Source organism: Momordica charantia (assembly GCF_013281855.1).
Source record: "Momordica charantia cultivar OHB3-1 chromosome 9 unlocalized genomic scaffold, Mcharantia_2.0 BLBB01000009.1, whole genome shotgun sequence".
Lineage (NCBI taxonomy): Eukaryota > Viridiplantae > Streptophyta > Magnoliopsida > Cucurbitales > Cucurbitaceae > Momordica > Momordica charantia.
The window spans coordinates 25791432-25806766 of NW_028275167.1; the positions used below are offsets into that span (position 1 = coordinate 25791432).

Genomic DNA, 15335 nt, shown 5'->3' on the forward strand with positions numbered 1-15335 from the left:
TCTAAACATAATTTTAAATTGTGACGTGACATTTAGTAATTAGTTGAATTTTCTCAAACGATAATGAAAATAGCCCATCATTAATTTGCATCTATTCCTTCCCAGAGGTGGGAGGTTTAAATCTCATTCTCCCAATTGGTTGGAGTAAAAAAAATTTGATCAGTTATTTATTTTTTATTTTTAATGTACATACCGTTAATTTTTTTTTTGGACTGACATCACAAGTAAGTTACTCACTTTAAATTATATATGTCAATTTGAGTCTTAGTGTTAGACCAAAATGCAGAGAATTTAAGGAAACACGAAATCAATCAATCCGAAAATCCAACGGTAGTGTTGTTTTCTCAAAACAATTCTTTTCACTCTATGATGCTCAAGGTAACACGAACGATTGTCTCTTAAGATAAGAAGGATTATCAACCTGTGAATGCAGTATTTCACAACTCAAGAAACTCTAATCATTTAAGTCATCATATAGAGAAGGAGAATTTCGAGGGAAAAGTTCTTCCCTTTTTCAAACAAGCTATGACTTATATATATATTCTCAGGTAAGGGGAGTGTCTTTTGATATAAAGGACAAGACTTTTCTATTTCTCATTTTTGAGAAACGTTTAAATATTAGATATAAATTTTGAAAACAACAAAATTAAGTTTTTTTTTCTTGTTTTGTTCAAGTTTATTTCCAAAGTATAGACAAAAAGATTATTTTATCATTTTACTCATAAAATGTATAATAAATATAAGAAATAAATGTATCATAAATAATTAGAAATTTTAAAATTTTCATATAAAACTTTTACCTTTTTTTAATCTAAAAATTTAGAGACTAAGAAATAAGAAAAAATTATTATTTCTCTTTCCTTTTTCGATTAAAAAGAAAAAAACAAGAAACAACATACAGAGTACTAACATTCCACTTGGGAATGTTAAAAAATCTGATGACCCAAAAAAGCTGATTAACCTAACTCAACTCATATGCTTTGGATTGGGTTATAAACTTGTTTAGGTTTGGTTGAGTTCAAATAAATAAACTATGAGTTGAATTGGTTCAAGGATTCGTCTAATATAAATTTGTGTTAAATGGAAGTTATTATTAATTTTAAAACTATTTCTAATACTCACTATAAAAATTATATTTAGTCATATTTATTTTGATTTATTTTATTTAATAATTCTTTATGGATTATTTATTGTACAACAATTTTAAAAAAAGTTTTTTGAGTGTATTTTTTCACCATATAAATAAACATCGACCTACGAATCAAATAGAAGTTTAAGATATTATCATTACTTTCGCTCCAATAAAATATTGTGGAATTTTTACTTTATTTTATTTTATAATTATTTATTGTATAACGACTTTTAAAACAAAATTTAAAAAGTTTTTGGAGTGTATTTTTTCACCAAATAAGCATTGACACAATCCGTCCCAAAATACCTACTAGTTCTAGTCGTGTCTACCACACCTGTGTAAAACAGAAGAGCTCAGGGTATCGTTCTTCTTTGTCACAAATATCACTGGTGTGCCATGGTGACACGCACTAGGTTTGATAGCCTTTATCAACTTAATCTGGTAATTGCCTCCTAAATTCTTTTAACTCCGTGGGAGCCATTCTAGTCATAAAAATGCTCTTGCTCAAAGTCTATTTTAACCTCATGGTCTCTTTTCTTATGATTGCCCTTATGGGTTAGTTGTATCTTGAGTTTCAAATTCTTAATTAAAACATGCGCATTATGCCACCTCGATGCATGACTTTCTACAATGCAATGTATATCACACATTCATTGCCCGAACTATAATACATCTACTACTCATGTTAACACATGATCTTTATGCTTTGATATCATACTGAACTACCCTTACAATATATAAACTTCTTCTCAAAACTTTTACCAACAAGCTCTACATGCTCACACTAACGGCAAAAAAAAAAAAAAAAAAAAAAAACTAAACAGAGGACTAGTAGGTGTGGCTCGATCCAAGATTAGTAGATATTTTGGGACAAGTCATATCAAACATCTAACTTACGAATCTTGATTTAGTGTTAGACAATATATAAATAGACCGTTTAAGACATTATCATTACATTTCTTATTATATAATATTAGACTAAGTACCTCGAATAATACTTTGGATTGGGTTAAACTTATTTTTAATAAAAATTGTTAGGGTGGAATACAAATTTATAACCAAGTAATTGAATTGCATATCATTTAACCCAACCCAACACAACTCATGATACGCGTTAGCCTTATACCAGAGAGGAAAAAACCTAGAAATTAGTCACCAGCATTAATTGGTAGGTCCACTGACTAGTCCCCAAATCTTGTTGAAAAACTATATTCATTAATTACACACTTAATATTTCTATCTTTTAAGACCGTGAAAGAATCATAAATGAACAATCACTTCGCAAAAAAAGGCGAACGTTATTTCTATTTCTCATTACAATTTCTTCTTCAAACTATTTGCACAATTCAGAAAATCATTTACAAAATACCCCAGAAAAAAAACGACCCGACAATAATACACTTTGGAAATTAAATAGATACAAAATCTCAAGCACAAGCTTCTGGTCTCGGAGCAAATAAAATCTCCAGATCCGGCGGCTGAAAGTACCCGTCTTTCGGCGGAGCCTTCCGTTTCATACGAACCGGCTTCTTCCTCGGCGCCGCCGGGCACGACGGAGCCACCGGAGTCCGAGAGCTTCTCCGTCGCGGCGTCTGGCAAACATCCTTCGTCTCCTCCGCCATGGCTGCGATTTAAAGAATCGGAGAATAAATATATATTTTTTGAGTGGTGAAATTCGAGATTCAGTTTGAGAATTTATATTGGAGAGAAACTTATTGTGGAAGTTACAGTGGCTTTGGCTTCGGCTTCTAATTTCCCGCTCCAATCCAAACGTGTAGTCGAAGGTACACCACAGTTTCCCTCCGGTGACGTGGCGGGAGATCCAGAGGATACCGGAAGATTCTTTTCAATCCCCACCGCACGATTGCTCTCCCCCGCCTCTTTTTGAGCGGCTGTGATTCGTTGCTTTTCAGTGGCTTGTGGACTGTGGAATTTGGTGGACCCCACGGGAGTATTAATGGAGATGCGGTGAATAGTTAAAAACTTCTTCTCGTGAAACTAATAGATATATTTTCGGCTGAATTAAAATTAAAAAAATCCTAATTTCATGCCCTTTCAAAAATACATCTGTCCATTCTAAAATTTTAATACTATTCATCTTTCCCAAAACGTTTTTAAAATATCTTTTGAATTAAGTCTGTTACTATTTTCAACGAAAAAGTTTACGTGATATAATTATATCACAATGTGATAATTAATGTGAAAACTTGTTTGGATTGAATTTGAAAAGATAAGAAATACATAATAATTTATCGACTTTTAAAAGGGATTAGGTCAAAATTGGGTGGACAATGGAGAAGCGAACCCTTTTTACCTCGAGGAATAAGATTTTTGGGGTAAATTTGGGATCCATATGCCATGTCAACTTCCATTTTATTCGAGATTCTACAATGTCAACTTACTTAATAGTATTTTTGAAACGTTTATGAAATGGTAAGGGTAGTATTGAATTTTTTTTGAAAGAATAGGGATATTTTATAAATAAAAGGTAAAGTTCGGGATATTTTTATAATTTAGTCATTATTTTTACGAGGGTCAAGGGTGGGATCACTATTTTCGTTATTTTGAATGGGAGATAATACCCTACTACAATAATATTAGAAATTTTTCCATAGATAAATTGATTCTTTCGTAAATAAATTAGCTTAAACATAATTTATCGGTCAAAATATAGGTAATCCCTTTTAAAGGGCCAAGTTCAAATTCTCTCCCATATGTACCAAATAAAGTACGGTATTTGTCAAAGATATTCTACTAAATTTAGAGGATTGATGGTAGATTAACAAATATCAAGCCTTTTTTTATAATCCTTTTGTTTTTAGTTCGCAGAAGTTTGTAAATATTACTTTTATAGTTTTTTTTTTACTTTTTATAAACATTTTTTAAATCTCAACCAATTTGAAAATTAAAAAAGACAATTTTAAAAAAATTATCTAAGAATTCAATTGTTGTTTTGGTGATTGTGATATCCATTGAAGTAGTGGTCTTGGTGGTCAACGGTCACTCCAGATAGATGTATGGGTAAACTCATACAATTTCAAAAGATATAAAATGAAAAGATAGGCCTTAAAACAATCTAATTTGTTCGTAACAATTTTTTTTTTTGGAGAAAGCACAACAATATATTATACTTACAATTACAAAAACTATATATTAATTTGGGAAAAAGAAACTACCAACGTATTACAATTCAACTTTCAAAATTATTTTTGCTTTTCCTTTTACAAAGGAACTTTCAAAATTCTTTGCATTCTAAACATTTAACGATCTAACTATATAATTATATGTGATAAATAGAACAACCTTTGGTTTAAGATTAAAATTTCCTATTTTTATGTAATTGTGTAATAAATATTTGAATTAAAATATATATATATATATATATATATATATATATAAAATAGGTGAAAACAAAATCAAAATTTTAAATACTTATCCAACACTTTCAAAGACCTATGAAATACAATGTTAAAAATGTAGCATGAGACAGTTTTTAAGTTTATAGAACTATTAGACACAATCAATGTTTTAAATGTCGATGTCGATGGAAATGTCAAGCTCTCAATTTCATTGAAATATCGATAGAAATATTGATAAAATGTCGATGTAGATGGATATTTCTGTAAAAGTTAAAAAAATTAAAAAATCGTAAAAAATATTTAAGTTAACAAATAAACATTTTCTTATTTATAAATTAATTAAAAATAGTTAATATTAATATTATGTATATATTAATGATATTTTGTTGATATTTTTTATATTTTGTCGATTTTCTTTGTACCATGATGGAAATATCGGTTTAGCCTCATGTCGATGACGAATCCATAGAAACATAGATATGTCGATAGAAATGTCGACGTGTCGACAAAATATTTAGAACCATGGACACAATTTGAAATAGTTAAAGAAATTACCCCCGTAATTTAACTTTACTTTTTCAAATTTCGAGTACCAAGTGTTTATCGGTTCTTCCGGGGAAATGTGTGATTGCCGGTTCATTTAAACCGGACCGGTTTAACCGAACCTCCGGTTATCACGCAATTCCAGCCCTGCCTTCAACTGGCCTCCTCCTATCGAAGATCATTCTGCCGTCATTCTGTTCTTCCTTCTCCAGCTCGCTGCAAGCTAGGGCTAAGAAGAAATCTTCTTCAAATACCAATTATTTTGAGTTTCAGCTTTCAGAATCACAGACATGCCATTCGTATCGGAAATACAGAGGCAATCTGATTTCAATCACTTTTCCTCTACCGCTCCCATCGTCATCGACAATGGCGCTTCATCTTTTCGCATTGGGTATCTCCATTTTCTGCCTTCAACTCTTAGAATAAACGTCTGGCACTTGCTTTTGTGTTTACGGTAGTATATACTGTGTTCCTTTTTTCCTGGAATTTAGTTCTGTTTGATTCCTTCAGATGGGCTGGAGAGTCTGATCCTCGCGTCATTTTCCGTAACATTGTCCAGAGGCCTCGCCACAAAGCCACTGGTATGCTTACTGTCCATCAGCTAATCCGTTTTGGATTTTTGGTTCGTTTGGTTGTTTAGTTAACGGCCAATAGTAGCTTATTTCTTTCCCATTTCTGAAGAATTCCCACTTCTGAAGTAAAATGAAGAAAGAAGAAGTGATGGAAATTTTCATTTGGTGTTTAAGTTTACTTACGCGTTTGTGCGGAGGTGTTAGTGTGTCATTCTTCCTCCACCCAATTTCTGCGTAAAACATCCTGATCTTCAGGCTTTATAAGACTTAATTTAAGTGTGATATTCCGTTCTCCTCGTTGCAATTCAGGTGAAACGGTTACTATAGTTGGAGACCATGATCTGTCTTTGATGAAATACTTCGATTGCACACGCTCAGGTCCTCGCTCTGCTTTTGATGGCAACGTTGTTTATCAGTTTGAGATTATGGAATATGTAAGTTGGATTATTGATTTATCCAGTGCCACTTTGAATTAGGACCTACATACATGCACTAAACTCATTGTATGGACTTGTTAATTGAGGTAAGCTTATGTGGGCTATAAAAGTAATGGATAAATTTTAGACGAGTGAATAACATCTTCTTGGACTGGGTGTCAGTGAGTGCATGTCCATGTGTACTTATCTGAACTAAGAGAATGTGGTGATATAGCTTTTGAATATTTCGTTGTATCTTTTAGGTTCTTGACTTCGGATTCGATCGGCTGGGAGCAAATGGATCAGAGGTAATTATGTGAACATTAAGTTTCAACCTTTTTTTGGTGTCTTGTGCTGCCATTCCTCCTTGCATTCTCTCTCCGCTTCTTGCTAGTAATGTTTGTTGTATCTTTCCAGTCTGATTATGGGCTTCTGTACCCCATTCCATGATCTCTCATATAACCCTACTATTTTGGTAGACTTCTAGTATATCTTCTGTTCCTAGCTTGAACATCAATATGATGACGGAGTAAGCTGTCTTGGATCCTCCACTTCAGGATAAAGGCTGTTTGTTATGGAAAATTGGTTTTGTGCTGTTTGGAATAATTGGTTGGAAAAAGAAAAGGGAGAACCACCTTGGGTTTAGAATTTAGATAGGACATGCTTCGTGGGAAGTGATTTAGAGTTGGTGCATTTTTGCTTAGCTCCTTTCTTTGGGTACATAATTTGAAACTTTTTCTTATCGTTCTTATACTATTTCTTTTTGCAATCACCAACAGTTGGGGCTGCTGCTTATAGTATTTGTCTTATCAGGGCTGGCTGCTTTTGGGGTAATGTGTTGAAATGAATGTTTTGATTCATAATTTTTATTTGAACATAAACTTACATATAGTTTAGACATTAATGACAGTATAGAATATGACTTAGATGGTGAAACTGGTAGTATTAGTATTTTTATTTCAATATGCATTATTCTTGTTTGTTACTATTGCTTAACTCCAATGAACGTTTGAATTTAATTTTTTTACTTACAATTTCAAATAGTGCTAGTTTTTACTAGTCCATAATTATTTTTACAAAGTCCTTAATTTGATTTATGTTCATTTGAGGGCAGAACAGATTGATCACCCTGTCCTGATAACAGAATGTGTATGCAATCCAGTTCAATCTCGTAGTAAAATGGCAGAGCTTTTATTTGAGACCTATGGAGTTCCTTCAGTAGGTATGGTACTTGTTGAATTTACTATGTTCTTATAATGAATGGGCACCATAATTTCACTGAAGTAATGTTTTTAAGCTCTTTTCTTTGGCTGCCCATCTCTGCTGGGCTATATATATATAATTTTGCAAAAGAAAAAGGAAGATCGTGTACAAACTTTAAACTATTATCTTTGGCTTGTTGTAAAAAGTAAAAACCTCTAGACATAACCTTTAATTAAATTTACTTATAATATTGGGTACTACCTGGTAATATTTTTACCTTTCTCCCTATCACTTTACTGCAGCGTATGGTGTTGATGCGGCATTCAGCTATAAATACAACCAACAACTTGGGATTTGTGATAAAGACGGCCTTGCTATCTCCCCAGGATTTACTGCAAGCCATGTTATTCCGGTTTGTATATTCTTTCATCCTCCTACTAGTTCATAGAACTCATAAATTAATTATTGTTTTTGTTTTTAAACATCGATAATTATTTTCATGTCAGAAATGTTACTATCTCTCCCCTCCCTCCCAGAACATTCTTTTGTAGGACCAGACTTAATCCAGAATGTTGAGGATTAATGTTATCTGGGATATACAGTTTTTCTTTCTATGTTGGTAGCCACTGTGCATACTTTTGCGCTCTTGCTTACAATGCACCAAAGCATCTTGCTTTTGATCTTTCTGACCATAGCAAAGTTGGAGTCGGTATTAATATTGTTTTTAGTCAATTAACTTTACTTTTCTTCAATATTTGGGCATGGTTGTAATTTTGTAGATTTGAGGTTGAGTGTTTGAAGCACTCAACTTTGATGTTTTTGGTTGTGCTATTCATGCATATATTTCAGAATTGACTGTTTAATGAACTGCATCTAGAACACTTGATTTTATTGGAGAGTCGATGATAGTTTTTATCGCTGATCTTTATTATCAGTTCATTGATGGGGAGCCCATTTATAAAGGATGCTGCAGAACCAATATTGGTGGATATAATGTGACTGATTCTCTGAAGCAGCTTCTTTCACTAAAGTACCCTCATCACATGTAAGTAGAATTCATTTAACATGTTTAGTGGCTGTAAAGTTGTCATAAAATCATTACTTTTATTCATGGGATAGGACCAGATTCACATGGGAGAAGGTCGAAGACCTGAAGATGGAGCATTGCTATATAGCGTCAGATTATGCATCAGAGGCTCAATTGTTTCAGGCAATCTTCTTGGCTTTATTATCATTATTATTGTTAATTGTTTCAGGCAATCTTCTTGGCTTTATTATCATTATTATTGTTACTATTATCATTGTATGTGTATCGGTCCCTTCACCTCAGTTTGAGATCATCTCTTGAACCTATGAACAGAAAGGGACCAAGGAAGCAGAAGAGAAAACTAGGTGTTGGCAACTCCCATGGATTCCACCACCTACTGAAGAGCCTCCTTCAGAAGAAGAGATTGCAAGAAAGGCTGCAATAAAGGAGAAACAAGGTCAACGATTGAGAGAAATGGCTGAAGCAAAAAGATCTTCAAGGATCAATGAACTAGAAAATGAAGTGCGTGGTTTGGAGTTTCTTTTGCAGCAGCTTGTGCAAGTGGCAGAGGCTGATATTCCATCCTTCTTGTCAGAGACTGGCTACGTCTCTAGGCAGGAAATTGAGTCTGCTCTGACGAAAGCAACACAATCTTTGCGGAAAGCTAAGGGCGAACCAAAGGATGATCAAGTGGAAACTGAGGAACAGACAGATGCCACAAATGAAAAGTTCCATCTCATTAATGTCCCTGATGACATGCTGTCACCTGAGCAGGTAAAAGGCTGCTTATGTCTGATAAGCACCTGAATGCTTTAAATATTTGTTCTTTTATTGTTCACCATTGCTATATATTGTCTAAATATGATCCTGACAAGGTCCCAATAGATATTAGTGCATTTCTTCATAAGGAAATAACTTCCTTGCCGAAATAAATGCATCTCGTTTATAATGATTGAAATTCATGCAGTTTGAGTTTCTTGGCAGCTCAAAGAGAAAAAAAGACAATTGTTTCTTAAAACCACATCTGAAGGACGGCAGCGAGCCAAGCAGAAACGTTATGAAGAAGAGCTGGAACGAGAAAGGAGAAACCAGCTAGATGAAGAAAGAAGATTGTATGCACACATTTTTCTTCCTACGTTATAAAGAACTGCTTGGTGGAAGTTATCATTGTTCATTTGAATGGTTGCAATACTATGATGCCATTATACTGGATTCGTTTCTATGAACCACTGTTTTATTGATACTTGTTTTCCCCTTTCTATTTCTTTTCTGTTGTAGGGAGAATCCTGAGCTTTATTTAGGGGAACTACGTGCCAAATACAAAGATCTTTCTGAAAGAGTGGAGCAGCGAAAACGACTGAAGACTAATGGAGGCCATACAAATCGGAATAATTTGTCTGGAGGAGTAGGGCGTGGTGAGAGACTGAATGCTGCCCAGAGGGAGAGGATGCGACTTTTAACCACAGCAGCCTTCGACCGTGGGAAGGGTGAGGACACCTTCGGTGCAAGAGACGAGGATTGGCAGCTTTACAAACTTATGAGCAAGGATAACAATGATGATGACGATGAAGGTCCTGATGAGGAGGAAGCTGAATTAGTTCGTTTATCATCTAGGCTCCAGGTCAGTCGCAACTTACATAAGTCATAGTCAGCTTTACCTATTACTAATTTCAATATCTTGATCTTGAGTTGGCTGAGATATCAATCTAATGCCTTACTAATGTAACTAGGACATAGACCCCACTTTTATTCCCAAGTCAGATGTTGTTCAACCAACCGAAGTGCCAAAACTCCGTCCTCTTACCAAGGAAGATTTCCAGATTGTTATGGGGGTTGAAAGGTTCCGATGCCCCGAAATTCTATTTCATCCCAACTGGATTGGAGTTGACCAGACAGGGTTAGATGAAATGACAGGTGTCTCGTTACGGAGGTTGCCGTCGTACAGTGACGATATTGCAGAGAGATTAACCAATTCGATACTCATGACAGGTGGGAGTAGTCTTTTTCCCGGCATAAGGGAACGCTTAGAAGCTGGAATCCGGATGGTCAGGCCATGCGGTTCACCTATTAGGGTGGTCAGAGCATTGGATCCAGTTCTTGACGCATGGCGGGGGGCCTCTGTTTATGCTGCTGCCCCAGAATTCACAACACAAACTTTCAGTAGGATGGATTATTACGAGAAGGGTGAGGATTGGCTTCGCAGATACCAATTACGGTACTCGTTTTAGTTTGAGTTTGAGTTTAAGTTGGCTAATGGCTGCTGTATTCTTGTCGATTTATGGTTAATTGATGTATACTACTTACTAGCCATAATCTAACATGCTTCTGAGTATAATGTCGATAATCAATACATATCCTTAGCAAATACCTGCCATTACAACAACCATGTATTTTTTAGGTGAAAGAAATTCATTTTACACTTGCACTTTGCTAATTGAGCAAGTTAGTTTGGAAGTTTAAGTTCAATTTTATTAAATTAGACTTAAAAACTTGCATGAGTAGAAACTTAATATCTATATTGCTTGATAGTCAACCTTTTAAGTTAACTAACAAAATATCCAATTCCAATAAAAAAACACTCAAACTTGGCCACCAAAAAATGCTCAATCCAACACCAGCCTAAATTACATCCAAATAAATGTTAAACTCGAGATAACTTTGTCCAATGATGAGATCATCCATATCTAACTACAAATTTCTTAGAAGCATAGGAATAGAAAAAATAACTTGGGTCAAAATATTACCCAGCAAAGATTTACAGTTGAGTTTCATGACATTGATTTGACTGCAATAAAACCGAATACATTGAATGTCTACAGACAGAAAGAATTCTGTTAGAATTTCATTATTACAAGAATCATATTTACAAATGACAACTCTTCCCAATGGGAAACTAAACAACGAATCGAAGTGTGAGAATACAGCAATTTGAAATGCTTACAGTTTGTCTTTCTTGATTTGATTACAGCAAAGTGTCAATTTTACCTATTCCTTTTTACATATGATGTGGGTGTCTTCTTTAAGATGACAAGCCTAACTGCTGGAGCCCTCAATGGCCTTCACAACTCCAGCTTGATGATGCTTGCCACTGTGTTGCTTTGCCTGATGTTGCGACCAATAAGCGTGTGCTGCCAGCACCCGGTCCAGAAGTTCTTGGGGAACAGGCTCGCCCCTTCTCTGCTGAGGCGATATTCTCGCCGTATGAACCAATGTTTTCCATTTGTCCTGCAACACATCCTAATCAGGTTACAATCTTACTTTTTAAGTATAGAAATCGATTGCCCGAACACATTAAGGAGAAGGAAAGCCACCTTTAAATCCACGTAAGTTCGGTGATCTGCATTTTCAAATGCACGGAACTTAACGTCCCGCCACCTGCAAAAAGGAAACACATGGTTTGAATCTTTTGTTTAAACTTGTGTTTCGGTAACGGACGGTGATGTTGTTATAGCATCGACAAACCTTCCAGTTCCTAGCTCCTCAACGGCCTGAACTAGTGCCTCTACTTCTGAAACAGAGAAGGGTCTCCTTGTTCGACGCTGTACAACTTCGGAACGCTTAGATTTTGGATTCAAGGGAACTACAGCTAGTGGCTCCATAGTCATCTCTGGAACAGGAACTAAAGCTTTGCAATCTTGTAAAGAATCGTCAGGTAACTTGTCAATGCTTGTTGTAATCAGTTCGTGTTTATTTTCATCTTGGTTTCGGGAGTTGGTCAACGTAGTGTTAGGTAAGGCGACATCACGTATTTCCAAGCTCGAAACAGGATTTACAGGCGAGCTGTAAAGAAAGTGACATAGCATATAAGCTACATCAGACAGTAGCTAACATTTGAAGTATACGAACTCTTGATAGGTACTTGAACCAAGGAAACAAAAGCAAAAACTTCCCAAGCCCTCCAAAATCTCGAGATAAAGGAAATAGACTCAAGTTGTGTGTTTGAATGTATTGATATACCTGGGTAGGAGTTCGGACGTGTCATGTTCTAACATCGAAGGAGGATCGTCGGAACACAAAGGTATAGTTGTATTATGCACAAGATTTGGCTCCAACGAGAAACCAACAGTATCCAAATTATCTTTACAAGAAAGCCCGGTCTGCAATAGGGTTCTGTTGTCATCTCTAACCTTCTTCCCGTGAACGAGAACCCCGACGCGTAATCCGCCCTTGAGAATAGCGGTTACTGCCTCAAGTACTATCTTCTGAAGAAAGTTACAGGACAAAAATAACTTATTCAGGAAAGGGAGAAAGATCCTTTACCAACATTCTTCATTCACATAAAGAAGTTGAAACACATTATAGGATGAAAGAAGTAATTTACAAGAAAATACAATCTATGTTTAGTTCAAAGGTGAGCTGCACTTCATTTTACCTTCAGGGAACCAACCGTAGCATCTTCGGGCACATCAATGAATAACTCTGGTACCTTGAATGATCTAATGCTAAATTTCACTGTCGAACAATTGACGAGCAGGCAATGAGAAACCGTTTCGTTACCAAATTTACAAGATCAATGAAGTACTCTTCAAGAAACTTTCATACCATGAGCATCTTTGGAGGGGAAGGATGCTTGTTGGCCTGATGTTGCCATACTTGCTGCAAAAATACATAGAAGAAATATATTGAGATTACTAGAGAACAGAAATGTTGGTTTCAAAGGTCAAAAAAGAACTCTAAATTAAAGTTACAAAGTAGCTAAGGACCTCCATGCAATACTGCAGCTAAGCCAGTCTTATCGACATGGATGATCTTCTCGGGAGAGTTGGTAACGCTTTCACTGCTCATCCCTCCATCAGAATTCACCATGGAGCTTCGGTCGAAAAATCGCCTACGTTTACAAAGTCTATCACCTTGGAAATACAACTTCCTCTTGCGAAATGGGTTTCTTGTTTCCTCATCAATAGATTCTGATGCGAAAGCGAAAAGTAAATGACAGAGACAGACATTACACCCGGAGTGAGACATTACACCCGGAGCGAACCAAGACGAAAACTTGAAAATGTAGTCTAAAGCATTTAAGAAATCTCACCAGATCTAGGAACCTCACAGTCCTTCAGTTTTGGAGCTGCTTTCCAGTGTTTCGAATTCAGTAATTTCCTTATTCGTCGACCTGCAATTCGCGATGGAGGCCTAAACGAGTTTGAGTGAATGCTAGATTTATTGAACCTAAATTTTTCATCATCATCTCTACTTGCTAAAAAGTAATTCCTATATCTGGAAAAAGAACTACGAATTGCATCGGTCGACAATGGCGATTTAGTTTTGAAGCTCGAATTGGCCATAGTTGATGATTTCCCATAGGATTTTTTAAAGCCCTTAGAATTGTGTGAATCAGCCATGTTTGGAAATCCAATTCCAAATCCCTTAGCCTCGTGTTGTTCTTCATTTACAGTCTTCATACCAGTGTCAGTTGATTCTTGAAAATCAGGGGAGCCTTCCTCCGGTTTCGCACCGTAATCTCCAAACTCCGCCTTGCAAATCACATGCTTAACATCGCCACAGGCCTCGTCCGAGCAGTTAGAATTTACGACTACTGAAGTACAATCGAAAACAGTATTATTATCTACATATTGGGGTTTCTTCAAATTTTGCTTCTGATCAGTCTTTCCTAAGACAAGATCACAACTTTCGCAGCTACCACCATCACAGCATTCCACCTTGAAAGCTTTCTCTTCGCTCGATCGTTCTTCCTTGACAACATTCGTTCCAATCACCGAGTGATCCCCATCAGACGTGTTACTACAAGCCGTGCTTTCGCCATCCTGCAGAAGCTTCCCTGCTAAAGAAGCCAGCAATTCAATTGCACAGATCTGGCCATCTTCGAAATCTTCCTTCCGATGAACCCTCTTCTAGAATCAAAGACGAAACTCGAGTAATTACGATGCAGTTCAACATATCAAAGAGCGATAGAGGGAAATATGAAGACGCAATTTACTCACTCTAAGAGATCTCGGACCTCTCGGCACGGTCCAGTCCGAAAAGCCACTGAATCCATTATCCAATCTCTTCTTCATCACCATGTCTTAGGCATTCATTGCCATACAAACTCATCAAACGCGCAGAGATTCGCCACTTTCACTGTCATCAATCGAAACAACATTCAGAAAAACTCATCCAAATCTGAAACTTGGGATTTGAATCAAAGACAGGACGAACACCATATGAATAGAAATGCAGCAAAAACGCAGCTCCAGTTCGACAATGTCGAAGCAATGTTCTTATCATCCTCTCTTATTATTACCAACCATACGAAAGGAGCACTAGCTAAAAGTTTCATAATGTCAGCAAGAAAAAGAAAACCCAGATTTAGCAATCAAAGAACATGCAAAATTTCAATGTCACAAACATATTGATGGGTGAGACAGAAACTTGAACTGGGAAATCTGGAGCAAGAGATCGCAGTTCAAAAACTCAACTTGGTGCAGCTTAGAAGCAAAGAGATTAGAGAAATTGAAAAAAAAAAGGCAAATTCAGAATTCCAAATCAAAACCCAATTCCAAAACCTGAGCATCGGATCAGAGAATTGAACTTCGAGAAGAAAAGTCAATCCCCAGGATCCGATCTTAAACCCAACAGAAGTTTCAAACAACAGACAATTTCTGAAGACCCAATTCTTCACAATTTCAACAGAAATCAAACAAACGAGACCAAACCCTCCAAAGAAAGACAAATTTCAGACAGATTCCCGTTCTTCACGACAACCAAACAACCCGAAGAACACGACCCACAAAACCACAACTCAAACTCCATAATTCTCTGCGGAAAACACATCGAAAACCCACCTGTGGAAGAATGATCTTATTTCAAAACAAGATCCAAATTCGAGCTCAGATTTCAAATTATTCGACGAGAAGAAGAAGAATAATGATGTTGCCAAATTACACGAATTTCAAAGGGGGGATCCGGAATTCAGTGGGGAAACGGAAGAGATCCATGAAATCAAGAATCCAATTCCCGAAGAATTAATTGAGAGATCAAAATCCGAAATGAAATTCGTATATCTGTGGGTGAAAAATGGAGAGGAGAAGACAAAACCCCGTTTCTGGGTAGAAAAGAAATGAAAAAACAGGACATAAACAGTGG

General features: G+C 36.0%; 2 protein-coding genes across 5 annotated transcripts; one reads left to right on the plus strand and one right to left on the minus strand.

Moving 5' to 3' along the window:
- Positions 1-5089: 5089 nt before the first annotated feature.
- Positions 5090-10706, plus strand: ARP5 (actin-related protein 5). 3 transcript variants are annotated; one of them, XM_022283596.2, is made up of 12 exons: positions 5090-5425; positions 5545-5615; positions 5916-6040; positions 6286-6330; positions 7142-7244; positions 7528-7637; positions 8161-8270; positions 8351-8435; positions 8586-9026; positions 9237-9364; positions 9531-9873; positions 9983-10706. In XM_022283596.2, the coding sequence occupies exons 1-12, from the start codon at positions 5325-5327 to the stop codon at positions 10478-10480; spliced, it is 2160 nt and encodes a 719-aa protein (XP_022139288.1). In that variant the 5' UTR covers positions 5090-5324; the 3' UTR covers positions 10481-10706. The 3 variants fall into 3 exon arrangements, with proteins under 3 accessions (XP_022139288.1, XP_022139287.1, XP_022139289.1); XM_022283595.2 differs by having other exon boundaries at positions 5093-5425; positions 8345-8435; XM_022283597.2 differs by lacking the exons at positions 5090-5425; positions 5545-5615 and having other exon boundaries at positions 5946-6040; positions 7137-7244; positions 8345-8435.
- A 260-nt stretch (positions 10707-10966) lies between these two features.
- LOC111010243 (telomere repeat-binding protein 3) lies at positions 10967-15335 on the minus strand. 2 transcript variants are annotated; one of them, XM_022283600.2, is made up of 10 exons: positions 15035-15335; positions 14192-14330; positions 13282-14098; positions 12956-13159; positions 12795-12848; positions 12625-12704; positions 12210-12454; positions 11715-12032; positions 11564-11627; positions 10967-11477 (listed from the first exon to the last, which is right to left on the minus strand). In XM_022283600.2, the coding sequence occupies exons 2-10, from the start codon at positions 14270-14272 to the stop codon at positions 11286-11288; spliced, it is 2055 nt and encodes a 684-aa protein (XP_022139292.1). In that variant the 5' UTR covers positions 14273-14330; positions 15035-15335; the 3' UTR covers positions 10967-11285. The 2 variants fall into 2 exon arrangements, with proteins under 2 accessions (XP_022139292.1, XP_022139290.1); XM_022283598.2 differs by having other exon boundaries at positions 13282-14101.